At 43.5% G+C, this 13,152-nt stretch overlaps 1 protein-coding gene across 3 annotated transcripts in view; it reads right to left on the reverse strand.

Moving 5' to 3' along the window:
- itpk1b (inositol-tetrakisphosphate 1-kinase b) overlaps positions 1-12,776 on the reverse strand; it is a 31,417-nt gene extending 18,641 nt beyond the window's left edge. For 2 of the 3 annotated variants that reach the window (XR_013507281.1, XM_071910992.2), the window contains exons 1-3: positions 12,567-12,739; positions 11,866-12,053; positions 7,084-7,108 (exon numbers count right to left, since the gene is read on the reverse strand). Coding sequence is in view for 2 of the 3 variants with exons in the window: in XM_071910992.2 (XP_071767093.1) it covers positions 7,084-7,108; positions 11,866-11,960 (120 nt within the window). In the remaining variant the exon portion in view is untranslated. Of the gene's footprint in view, positions 1-7,083; positions 7,109-11,865; positions 12,054-12,566 lie in introns of all 3 variants that reach the window. The other variant, XM_078289378.1, reaches the window with a different exon arrangement.
- Positions 12,777-13,152: the final 376 nt, after the last annotated feature.

Below are 13,152 nucleotides of genomic sequence, written 5' to 3' on the forward strand. Positions count from 1 at the left end.
TGTTGGTAAATCACAAAGGTCCTACTGTATAGGCGAAGGGAGGTGAGATACACAAAGAGACAGAGCGAGAGAGAGAGAGAGAGAGAAAGAGAGTGAAAGAGATAGAGAAAGAGAAGAGAAAGAAAAAGAGACCGATAGTGTAGCCTTTAGTGTGTTGCCTTTAGCGGGCTCGTCTCCAGCAGAGACAATGCATTTCATAATTGCAGAAAAGGCCCACAGGTAGTGAAGGGCTACTTTAAAACAAACAGAAACAAACAAAATCAGCAGAAATCTCTGACTAGACTTTAAGCAACATGCTGTCTAATAGCAGCAATATAGCTGGGGCAGTCTTAATTTATATCATTAATCATACCAAGGCCTTTACTGTGGAAAAAATCAAGAGCAATACAAGAAGACTTCTTGTATTCATAAAATAATGAGCTGGGGCTGTAAGAGACACACTATAAACGTAAACAAACATGTATTCATATGTAATACTGGCTTGTCATAGCACATTATGCAAGTGCTTTGGCGAGAGTTAAATGTGTGAGAAGACAGTGTTGTAAGAGCAAATTGTCTTGGTTGCAGTGGGGCTGTTACATAATACAGCGGTACACTGATTCATTACCCACACATAGCTAATCAGCAAATGGAGATCACCAGATCACCACTAACAAAAGACAGTTGAGCAGCACCTGTGCAAACAAACCAGAGTCAGGCAGGACCCCACTGTCCTTTGTGCTGCCCAGACAGTATGCAAACCGAGAACAAACACACCTTAGTCACATAGGTGTGGATCAGTGGAAGTTTTGTGGAACTGTACAGAGTCTCGGTTGATTTAGGGCTGGTCAGAGCCAGAGCCAGTGTTACCTGGTTAATCATTCTGAGAGGTGTGATGGATAGATGACTAATTAGCGTACCCTTGGTCCTGCCCTGAAAAGTAAATTGCACAGAGTGGTAAATCTGTTAAATATCAATCGAGAGGCCAGGTTCTTTATCCAGGTTTCATCAGAGAATATGTAATATCCAACTGTGCTCTAGTTTCCACCCAAGTTAAGTGATACATTCTGATGTTAGAGGAATGGTAAATGTCTTATCTAGAATCTCAGAAGTGAAGCCGGCATGGAATCTGGGCTTTTCTATAGTGAGCAGGCACTGCAGTCTATACTGCACACCATACAGTATGGACACAGTACACAAACATGCAAAGACATGCACACACGCCCTGCAGTGTTCTATTTAAACTGTATCCCCTTAGGAACTCATTATGCTACATCATTACTGCATCTCTCACTCTCCCCACCTTAACACTGTTGAGACTCATTCTCCTCCACTCCCCACTCCTGTAGCAACATGCCTTAAACCTCACCTATGACATGCCAACATGTGGTGCAAAAATGTAAACATCTCAAACCAATGACAAGGAGAAGAGAGTCCAGTGACTTTGCAAACTCCTGTGAAGTTTGCAAATATCTGTACTTCAAAAAAGTATACATATATATAATATATAGTTGGATTCTGTTGGAGAGCAGCGCTCCCTGCAAACTGAGAGGTACGTAGCTCTACAGTGAAGTAATTGATGACATTTTGATCAGAATCAATTGGCATGATGGCAAAAAGTATGAAACAATCCTTTAAAGGTTAGAATAGCACTGTAAAGGCTCTAGTGAGTCAGTGTCTCCAGCAGTCAAGCCAGTTTATCAGAAATTATGTGGTGGAAAAGCTCACACGTAGGCACGGAGATGTGAGCATATGGCAGATGCATAATACACATAAACATGCTGCCATGACCTTAATAGCACTGTGTTGAAAAGTCAACACCCATAAAAACTGTTGTCACTTGTGGATACACTCTACCACTGGGTCTATAACACTGACTGCTGTGACCACCAATGCAGACAGGGCCGCAGCAGGTGAGGTACAGCAGGGCTGAAGAGAACTGAGGTGGTCTGAAGAGAGCGTGGCCTAACAGCAGCCCCCATCTCTCTCTGTCACTCTCGCTTTCTGTCTAGCTAGCAGTGTCTGGGTCTGTGGGGCAGGGTGGGGTGGCAGGGGATTTGACTGTGCTCCACTGAGGCACAGCTTTTAATCTCCCGCTTACACAACATAGAGGGCCCATCCACAGCCTGGCCCCTCCACAAAAACAGGACTCTACACCATGGGGTCAGCACCCACTGGCAAGGACGCATCGCAGAGGATGAGGCTCTCCTGTCCCCATGTGCATACACAGTGACCTTGCTTTAGAACTCATCCAAAAACCCGGCGGTAAAGTCACTGATGTTCTGCTAAATGCTAAAAGCAGAAATGTCAACTGACGTCTTTGCAAGTCCCTTTGGGACAGAGCGCTCGCGGTGGGCCATGGCAGTGATGGACAGCACAGAAAACACACTGGATCCTGGAGGGAGAGGGTCGGTCAAGGGCAACATATTTTCAGCTTTCATGTAGCTCCACAGAGGGCCTTGGCTGTTCCCCGGGGAAATCCAAGAGCGCTGAATTTGAGCAAACAGTATGGACACTGTTGCGTTAAGTGTAGTGGACACAAATGTCTACTGTATGAACCATTGCTTTATGCAGAGGGTGAAGTTATTTGTCTCTATGGGGTTTGCCATAGAGCTGGTTGATCAATTAGATGGCATTGACTCATTCATTCTAGTTGCATCAGCTGGATCTCGTCTCACCTGGCTTTTCCTTTGTTCTCAGATCAACCTAGAGACAGACTGTGTGTGCAGAGAGCAGACAGACGCATGATGAATGATTTATTTTGAATGCCGTGTGGCACTTGACACCCTGGTGTAAGAGAGCATATGTGTCCGAGACAAATGGTGGCTGCTGGCCACATCTCATATAAAGTACAAACAAGACAAGAGAAACATAAAGGTGAGTCTCCAGCCAAACAGTGTGTGGAGGGTCAAATTGGGACATAATTAGGCTAACGGCCGTCTCCTCAGCCTCCCCCGAGTCCATGGAGTAATTAGACTTGTCTAACTGACTCTCTTGTGCGCTGGAAGAATTGGATTATGAGTTAACCGTCTTTCAGCTTTCATCACCATGCATACACTTCGCTGAGGACCATATTAGGATAACCACTACTTAATCTATGACTGAAGTCCAATGATGAGGCAGAGAGCTACCAAAGCACATTTTTATCTGTGTGTTTTAAATGAGAACAGAAGGACTTAAAAGAAAAGGGAGGGTGAAGGAGACAACAGATTCACTGGGTCTCTTAAAGCCTGACAGAGCAGGAATGAGACAGTGAGGAAGAAGGGAGGAATGCTGCTTCCATGCAAATGTTTCATCGGAGGCTCCATGCCTCTCCCAGGCCTACTGAGAAGGGATAATGGTGGTCCGGGTGGTAAGGGAGGCGCTTTAGGGTTCATCTTGGTCAAACTTAAGCCTCATTTATCGTTATCCCCTCCACCCCTCAATAACCCGACCCCCCTCGAAACCTTCACTCCTGTATACCTGTGCACGTTCCAAGTTCATCATGGTTTACAGCACTTGGGAAATACATTTTCTACAAATCATGTCCATTATTTAAGCAATATCTAATTAATAAAAGGAAGTAAAAGTTGTATTATTGTGAAAATGTAAATTTAGCTAATTAATCTTCACACCTTAACTGCAAATTTTCACACAACTCCCACATTCCTCTTTGCATATTTGTATTCTTAAAGAACTACGAACACCAATTTGGAAGAAAGAAAAAAAACGTGGCAGGAGATAAGACAAAGATGTATTTATTGTCAGAATATAGGAAAAGTTGTGACAGCTTCAGTGGGAAGCGACAGAAAACTTGATTTTTTTTAATATTGGCATTAATGGGAAGTCTCCTTATACAGTGTATGCTTTCCCTTTCTTTCCAGTCACATCCATCACTTCTGTGTCAGAATTTCTACTTGCTTATTTCAGTACAAATGTGTGTTTGAAAGGGGCCGAGCAAGGGAGAATGAAAGCAGCAACATTACACCATCCACTCTGAGATGATGTAGTAGTGTTCATGTTTTGTGCTCATAAAATACTGACACGGTATCCGACTCATTATGTATGAGACATTTTGGTAAACACATACATTATGGCTTTGTTGTAGTGACTGCCTGTTAACCTTCGCCTTCAAACGTTCTCTGGATTTCTGATCTTCGGCCCCATCTTAGGTTATGCTACTAAATGCAAAATCCAAATAATGTCCACCAAGCAGCCGTCTTTGGAAACATGGCGCAATGGAAGACCAATAAATGCCTTCTAAAGAGGATCTCATTTCTGTCGGCCTCCACAAATTCAATATGTGGGTGAGATACAGTAACAGGCCGGATATTAACTTTAAATTCCCAAGCACTTACCATATAATAAAATCGGTAACTCAATAACTTTTCTTGGACAGCCCACTCAGTTGGTGGCCATTTGCCTTGATGGGTTCCACTCTCTGAGAGTGAATATTGGCCTCCTCTAAACCAAGCCTGGTGGGTTAATCTCATCAGCTGTGTGATACAGACAGGCTAATGTAAGGAGTTCTGTGAGGACGGCTCTTATGCGCTCAGGGCAAAGGGGTCGTTATTGATGAGCCTATACAAATCGCTTAGAGGTGGGAGGGGAAGAATGAAGGGGGGGGGGGGGGGGGGGTAGGGGGTAGAGAGAAGGTGAGTGTGATAATGGGTTACCTGAAAACAAATGAACTTGAGTGGGGAGAAGGTAGAGACTAAAGGCAGATCAATTGTATAAAATCGAATAAAAGAACTTGCCTTCTGTTCTTTCTCAGTTCTATCTTCCTGATGGGCGTAGAAGCAGATAGTTTTCCCAGACTAGAAATGGAAATATAAAATGAGCTCCCATGGGCCGCCAGATTTAGCAAAGATCTGCTCACACAGGGTGATGTCAAACCCACTGCCAAGCCCTCTGGAGATTCCAAACATCTCATGGCAAATAAACTCTACATCGCATAATGCACTTCCACATAGGGCAATGCATAGCTGATGGCAACATCTGGGCCTAAGCTTTGATTTAATAGCATGCTGTTGAGCCAACAAATTTGGGGGTTTGACACACAATGGATCAGAGAATTCACTGCTCTTTAGGTTGCAAAACAACATTAAGTAAGAGTTTCTCCTGCCAGCAAAAGGCCAGGATTAGATGATCTCTTTTATTTATCCTTGGATATCCAAGGTTGGGTTGTTATCACCAGGATCAGCTAAGTCTGTCAGACCACAAGGACAAGGTTAGGTGACTGTTTGGGCTGGACAGGATAAATCTGCAGCTATATTCTACGTCAGCCTTCTAGAGGACAAGGTTAGATAGCCTTGATGTTCAAATAACAGTAACAACCCCTCACCCACCCCCAAAAAACAACACTCAAACCAAACACTACATCTGTGATGGAATGCCATCCTCTCTCTCTGGTCATGGTATTAAAAGACAAGTTTCATGCGGAAATGCTTTTTCCATAATGTAAATCCACCCCACCCTCTCCGTGACCTCCCTTTGCCTCCATCTCTCTCCATCCCTCTTATGATCTCTCTATCTCAAACACAGCATCCCTCTTCTTCATTATAATAGGGGGTGACAGCTTTATACATAGACTTGCATAACAAGGCCAAAGCATTACAATGGCTGCCATTGTCTTCCCCTGTGACGTGGCCATGACAGTGCAGGCACTGACTGGCACCGGGTGCATCTCGCAGGCTGCTCTCTCCGGTGTGAACTCAAAAACACAACCTCCAGGTGTCTGTCTGTATAGAGCTTGCTGAATTGGCAGTGACAGCCCAGCTAAAAATATAGAGAGGTTGTACCCGTTTGAAGGAGGAGAAAAAAGCCAGTGGACAACAGGTAGTCCTGGAAAAGGAGATGATAGGGAGGCTAAGGGTCTGTACAAGCCCCTGGGTGCCCCTAGCTGAGGAGCTGTGAGGATCTGCTGCCTCCCAGGAGAGGCACACGGGGAAACAAAGCCCTGCTTACTTTGGGACTATTCCCAGGACAGGGTTCTACCCAGTGAGGGGGAAAAAACATAACCTCAAAGCGAGGAAAAAAAAAGAACCTCCAAGAAGACAAGAGACGGCATAAAAAAAAGAGAAACACAGCTCAGGATAAGAGGCTGAGAGAAGAGACTGGAAAACTGGCCCTTGATTTCCTCCTCAATCCCAGGGAGCACTTTGACTGACAAGCAACTTTCACCATCGAGAGCATATTGACTAACAAACAGAAGCAAAGCTGCAATCCAAGCAGTAAAGTTATGTTTCCGTAAACAATTTCAAAGCTTTCGCGTCAGTACCTGTATTTTTGGCAATGAGATAATCAGCATGTTCCACTACATTCAACATCTCTTTTTGGTAATATATTTTGTATTTATGCATACACACACACACACTTCCTACTTGAGATCCGGTCTTTACTGAAAGTTTTACGGTATGTATAAATCCAGCCACACAATCACAATCACATACACACTAAATAAGGAGTAGCCAAAGCCCCATGCAGAATCCTCTGAGGTAGAATAGAGTTGAGAGAGTTGAGGTCAGGTGTGAAATATCCTGCTGGGATGGGTTGCGTCACAGCTGAACACTGAACACTGCATGCTTGGGGAGCGTATGATTGGTGACGCTTACAGACTGAGTACAGCACTAGGGCCTGTGAAGCATCTCCATGAGGCATCTAGGAGGTTACAGTGCAAATATGCATGAAGTTAAACTCTCAGTAGTTTACAGTAGACTATCTGCGAAATATCTGGGTGTAGAGAATGGTTTCAATGCCCCCCCCCCTCCTCTTTCTCTCCCCAAGAGATGGGTGAAGAGATGCACTGCAGGCTACTAGATGAATGAGGAGAAGGTGGGGTGGGCAAAAGGAGGTGGGGGTGTGCAGCGGTAGTAGAAACTGGTAGGAGCATGTCTTTTGTTCGGCCCAGTGATAAAACCAGAAGTCTCAGAAACCTTTGACAAATGTTGATAGACTTGTTCTACAAAATTCCACAGTGCTTGGCAGACATCACATGTTGCTCTTACGCCTCTCAACAAGGCTCTAAACTTACAACTGCAAACTAAATCAATAAATGACTGCTGGGTTTATATATTGCTACAACATTGAAAACACTGCCTGACAAAAAACATGCTGTCCACTTACCTGAACAACTTCTATTCCTCTTTTCCTAAAAGAGAAGACAAAAAACAGTTAATAAAATGAATGTGACAGATCAGAAATTGCATCTTCAATAAAATTGATAAGACTGCCTTGCTTGTATCTGTTTCTAGTAGAGAATAAAGACTAACGTGCATCACGACAAGTACCCTTATTTTTGCTATATGGTCATATGGTCATGTATGTCAAAAAAGCTCCCCATCATAAGAGGAATTAAACAGAAATTCGCCAACGTTTTTAGCAGTTCGGCTATATGGACAGTCAGCAACACAAAGCAAAGACATTAACTGCTAAAACAGAGAGCAAGAATGAATCATTGGAAAAAATATAGGAATATGGTGAAGTCAATGCTGTGTTGCAATGTTGCAGAAAAAAATAAATTATTCAATAAATTTGTCTGATAGCAGGACAGCAACGTATAATCATTGTGACTGAAATACCAGATTCCACTCCAGAGCTGGATAACATTCGACTTTTCAGAAACAGCATGGAAATTCTAAGCTTTGGGTAAAAATCAGTTGCTTGGCAACCAGCAGACCCCTACAAGAGTGGAGTCCTCGGCGGCGTTTGACTAACAGACTTCCAGCTGCTCTAACACAGTATACCACTACACGGACCACAAGAGTAACCTGGACAGATCCCTTCTCTTCATCTCTGCCTATGCCGGGACAAAGTCGTCTTTAAGTACCCCACCCTACACACATAGACGTCTATGTGAGATGAGTCGCATCATGTTAAATACTTTTTCACTTTTCTGTTTCAAGAGGAGCCTTTATGCTTTTCTAGAAATCTGTCAAGACACAGAATGGATAGACATGTTTAAACCTGCTGGTTTGTGGGGAGACGTTGGCAGAATCATATTAGGCCTATTCTTCCACTGAAAGAGAAAGAATTGAGGCCTGCCAGAACACACAGTGGAAGAGAGAGATGGCATTTTGCATAGTTCTGGTGGAGAGGGCCTGTCAAGTGTCCTCTCTTGCTCAGTTCTTCCACAGAATGGTCAAAGACATTCAGAACCGTTCCAATAAGAAAAACTTGTGTGGCCAGAACAACACATCTCTTGGCTGGGTGACTTTACGACGAGGAACAAAACCACTCCAACACCACCACTCAGCCGGTCCCAGTTGTTATGAGGTTACAGCCCCATGGTAACAGCAGAGCAGCCATTCGCCGCTTCACAACAATGTGGATATTTAATACTGCAGCTGGCCCGTTTCATGTGGTGTGAATGGGGCCTTTGGTTTCATCCCATCTCCGATATATGGAGAATGTCTGCTCTCCCATATTGTTGCTCAGTCAACACCATGAAAGGGATGGAGGGAAGACTCAACAGACAAGCGGGCCAGGGTCAGCACTTTTTGTTTAGGCTTGACACACAAGAACATGGAGATATGGTGACAAACAAGGCACTTTTTAGTACACCATTTCAGTAACATACTAAGACACAGTATCATGTAACTGTTAACTCTATGCAATAATAATTAAAAAAAAAGAGGTTCACACTCCAAAAGATGACCTGATGCACAACTGCGTTCAAAAACTTGAATGCACAGAGGGCAGAAAGGACATTTCAGCTTTTGGCTTTCATCGCTGTATACCCCTAAAGATTTATGGTACATCATAGACCTGATTGCTGCATGATGATATGTGAACACTAGTTACAAAGTGTACAAGTGGTTGTATTTGAGACTACGTTGACCTGTAGAACAAACAATGTGATAGTAAGATAGTAAGGAGAAAGGATATGTCCAAACACAGGTGGAACTCAATGTCATTGGGCTTTGTGTCCCAGTATGTAGCTTCTGAGACCTTAGTGGCTTTGCCTTGACAGTAAAAAGTGAAAATATTTCCGTAGCGTCCGATGATGCTCAGGCTGTTGTCCAGAAAAGCATCTCTTTTCTCCCAATCAGGTATATGTCAGTCAGTAGGAAGCCTCTGAATTGCTGTGGCAGCTTATGAATAGGCACAAACATAAACCCAAGTGGGTCCAAAGCGCCACTGCACATTGCCTCTGACCAGCAGGAATCTCCCAATGCCCAGCTGCATGAGACAGGACAGCGCTCACAATGTCAGCTGCATGCCACATGGTGTGAGTGAGTCTATAGGAAAGCCTGGCCAGTCAGTATTAGAGTCTAATATTGGCACATTCTATTGAGGCAAAACATTCTCTTTGTACTGGACAATGCTGCCCAACATGTTGGAAGGTTACCCATATCAATCTATAACATAAAGCCAAGGTATATGAACTGAAATTTGATCAGTTTGAGAGTGCCAAGGAAGCAATTCCTCTTAATGTCTAGACCAGGAGTGTCAAACCATGTGCTATAGAGTGCCGAGAGTCTACAGGTTTTCATTCCAAATAAACACTACTCCAGGCGATTTTACTGATTAGCACTTCAACCAGAGAGGAGGAACCAATCTGCGAAATCACCTGGTGTGGTCTTTGGTTGGAACAAAAACCTGCATTCCCCTGGTCCCCTGGCACACCCCTGGTCTAGACCATAACAAGTAAAACTGCTTTTCTTGTTTGAGGTTCGGCAATAAGCTGCCACTAATGCATAACAGCAGGTCTGGAGATCCAAGTTTACAATACCAGTGTCTCAAAGAAGTGCCACTGACAGAGATACCTTGGATTTGTGTGGTGTTGTGCAAGACAAAAGGCCTTTTTAAATCAGATCCAGTCTATATATGGGAGCCACACATAGGAAGGTCATGTTAGTTCCATCTTTTCCTTCCTCTAAAGGGTGACTTTTGTTTTCTGACATGCTATATAATAAGGGAAATCTATTTGAAAAAGAGAACTAGAAGAGAAAGACTAGTTTCAGTGATATGGTAAAAGCAATCATGTGGTAATCATAAACTTGATTCACTCACATGCGTTGTGTAGCTCTTCGCCATGTAAATCGGATGGTATTTGTTGTCGCTGTGTAAAAGGTTATCAGTTTGACTGTTCCTTGCGAGATCTGCTGTCACAAACTCACAAACACCACTTCTTAACACCCGGCCCGCACCCTCTCTGTTTTATAGACCGCAATCCAGCTTCCGGACTGGGGAGGGGGGGGATTTGGCTGGAGGTTTACGAAGAGATTAAAAATGTTTTGTGGATTACAGTGTGGTAATCTGTCCGGGCTCAATCGGGTTGCTTTGTGAGGCAACAACCCTCTTGGTAAGGTGAAAATCCTTCACCAAAGCCATCAGCTGGGACAATCCACGCTGCCAAAATACCTAACCAACAGAAACACATTCTTACTACAATGAATGGCTGAAGGCTCTAAAATGTTTCCCGTTATCGCTCCCTGTTAACGATTGGCTTTTTTACATTTGTGTTTTCAATGTGACAGTGACCCTGTTACAGCACAGGCAACTTCAGACTGTGGCAGCAAGGGATGAGAAGGTTGGGGTCATACCTTGGAGCCCTTTCCCAGTCCGATATACAGGACCCTTTGTTATGTAGCCTATAGTTCACTTCTCTCCAAGTCAAGCCCGCTGAGGAAATCTGTGTCCCACTTTACAACACCTTATATAACTCTTCACTCCGCTGGAGACAGATAAGCTATCATCATGGCAAGATAATGTACAACATTAAGACACAGCTCCCTCTCTCAAGGCCAGAGAATCACACAAAATCATGCTACACTGGAAATACACCCTTAACAAAATTCATGTCATGCCTACGTATTTGGACAGATAAGTCTAGTTTCATGTAGATGAACAAAACCTCTCACAAACAAAAATTCAAACAAAAAAGATTCTAGTTTGTGATATAATGACAATCAGTGGAGCAACTTGATGATATAGATGATACAGATATAAACGAGACAATTTGGATACTGTGACAGTCAAAGGGTAACTTTTTGGGGATATGAGTACATATTCTGGTTTAAAATTGTTAACAATACTACAGAATAAAAATCAAAAGTTAAAACAAACATTCTTTGAGTCCACAAAGTCAGCCTCCCATTTGCTGTCAATGGAATGGCTCCAAACAATGTCTTGCAGGCATCACAGTTGAGAATCTTGTTTTTCTGGATTCTAACTTCTGCTTCAGGTTGGAACCTGAATTTAAGTCTCATGCTTCAGAACAAATAAAAATAACACTCGCTTAAGTTTCAAATTCTGGCACTTGCCCCGTTACAGATGCACCTTAGGCCAAGTCAACATCCCTTCCTACACACATTACCTCCTCCTGTCTCCTTATTCTCAGCGCCATGTCTCAACAAGCATTGACTGAAGACATAACAAAGGGCATTACGCTATTCACCGACTAAGGACGTGGCTTTTATCAGAGTGCCGCCTTCCCTTGGGGCATTCATAAATACAATCACAGAGAGAATCTTTTAATACAGCAAAGAAGGAAGAAGCACAGCAGCCACAAGCCTAATCAACACTGCTTTAACAGAAACTTCAAATGTCAAACAGACATGAGAGAGCAGCAGGGAACCACTCTCTAATGAGAAAGTTCAAACAAACAGCAAAAGGACCATTCCCTGAAAGAGGGGAAGAGGTGATAATCAAATACCAGAGCAAAGCACAAGATTCATAACCTAGCAAGCCTACATGAATTGTAAAATGTCAGTCTCTAAGTTTAAAGGAAACACAGTCTGTCAGTGCACCTCTCAACTCACACTCACTGACATCCTGAAAAAAAGGTTAACGATGTAGGCCTGCTGTGTGCATTTATGTGAAGTTGTTTCTGTTAGTTACTCTTCAATTAGCCAAATAAAATCACTTGGTCTGGTCTGAGTAAGATTGTTTTTCATTACATACCTGCACAAATCAGCAAAGGCCTGAAAATTCAGCTTCTTCATCTTCTTCTCGCTGAGCCAATAGCCGACTCTCCGGCCTTTCAGAAAGGTCTGCATCTCCACTTTGCTCCTGTTCTTCTAAATCTAGATGATGTGACTGGAGGCTCAACCTGGTCAGGCGAAAACAGGAAACCGTAGCCTCACACCAGCCTACCAGAGCAGTGAGGGGAAAACACAAGTTCACGAATCGGTTTGTAATACGAGAACGCAAGCCACACACAGCTAGAAGTGAAGCTCCCCACTAGTCTGACTCCTGCTGCTTGCTAAACACCAAACGTCAATAGCCTTCCCGTGGTTAACATTACCTGGCTACAAAGCACAACATCACACAGTGTTTCAACATTAGCGAGCTAGTAGACAAGCTCATTTGGTACCACGAATTTGACCCCCTTTTGCTAACCTCGATTGCTAACGTTAGCTGGCTAGCTAAGTAAGCGAACTGTGATCTGCATAGCTAACCCATGGCATGCAATAAGGGGTAAGCTAGCTTGCTAAGAAAGCTGACCAGCGTTAACTGGGAGAACAGATTAATGCCATTTTCGAATATCAAATAAGTCACCTAACTAGCGTTAGTTAGCTACGACCAGTTAGCTGGAAGATACAGCAATTGACTAACGTTAAACTACGAATAAAGCTGGCAACGAGAAGCTGTGGTGAGCTAACCTGGCAGTTTTAGCACAGTTCCTTCTGAATTTCTGTTCTCTTCAGAAACTAGCTCTGATAGTTTCCCATTCTCAGGTCGCCTGGTGGAGGAAGAGGTGAAGTTTTCAAACAAGATGACAGATGACAAGCACAGCTGGACTCACGTCGAGATGTTCTTAACGTCCCTCTCAATCTCAGAGCTGAACCGACTGCACACACCCAGGATCCAGGAGACTGATGCTGCATTCACGTGTTCCTCGTAAAATCCCCTTGTCGACCTTTCGGAAGTCGGAAGAGAGCATTCAAATGCTTTTGGTAGGAAATAATAATGCCCCCTGCAACAAGTGTAGTTATTTTGTGGGTGTTGTTTTATTTTAGAAATGAAGCGGTACAGACCTAATGTGTTCTGTCTGAGTAGCATGAAGAGGAGAAATGTGCATCAGACGTGTTATTAATGTTTTAGGCAAAAATTGTTTAGACGTCACTTTTACCATCAATTGTTGATGCGTTCCCTCAACGTTATGGCACGGTAACTCGGTTATCATTGAAAATTACGACTTTCCCAGTCGTATTTAGCACTTTGTTTGGTCGTTCATGTGGGCTCAAC

This window comes from Centroberyx gerrardi, chromosome 17 (assembly GCF_048128805.1).
Source record: "Centroberyx gerrardi isolate f3 chromosome 17, fCenGer3.hap1.cur.20231027, whole genome shotgun sequence".
In the NCBI taxonomy this organism is placed as follows: Eukaryota; Metazoa; Chordata; class Actinopteri; order Beryciformes; family Berycidae; genus Centroberyx; species Centroberyx gerrardi.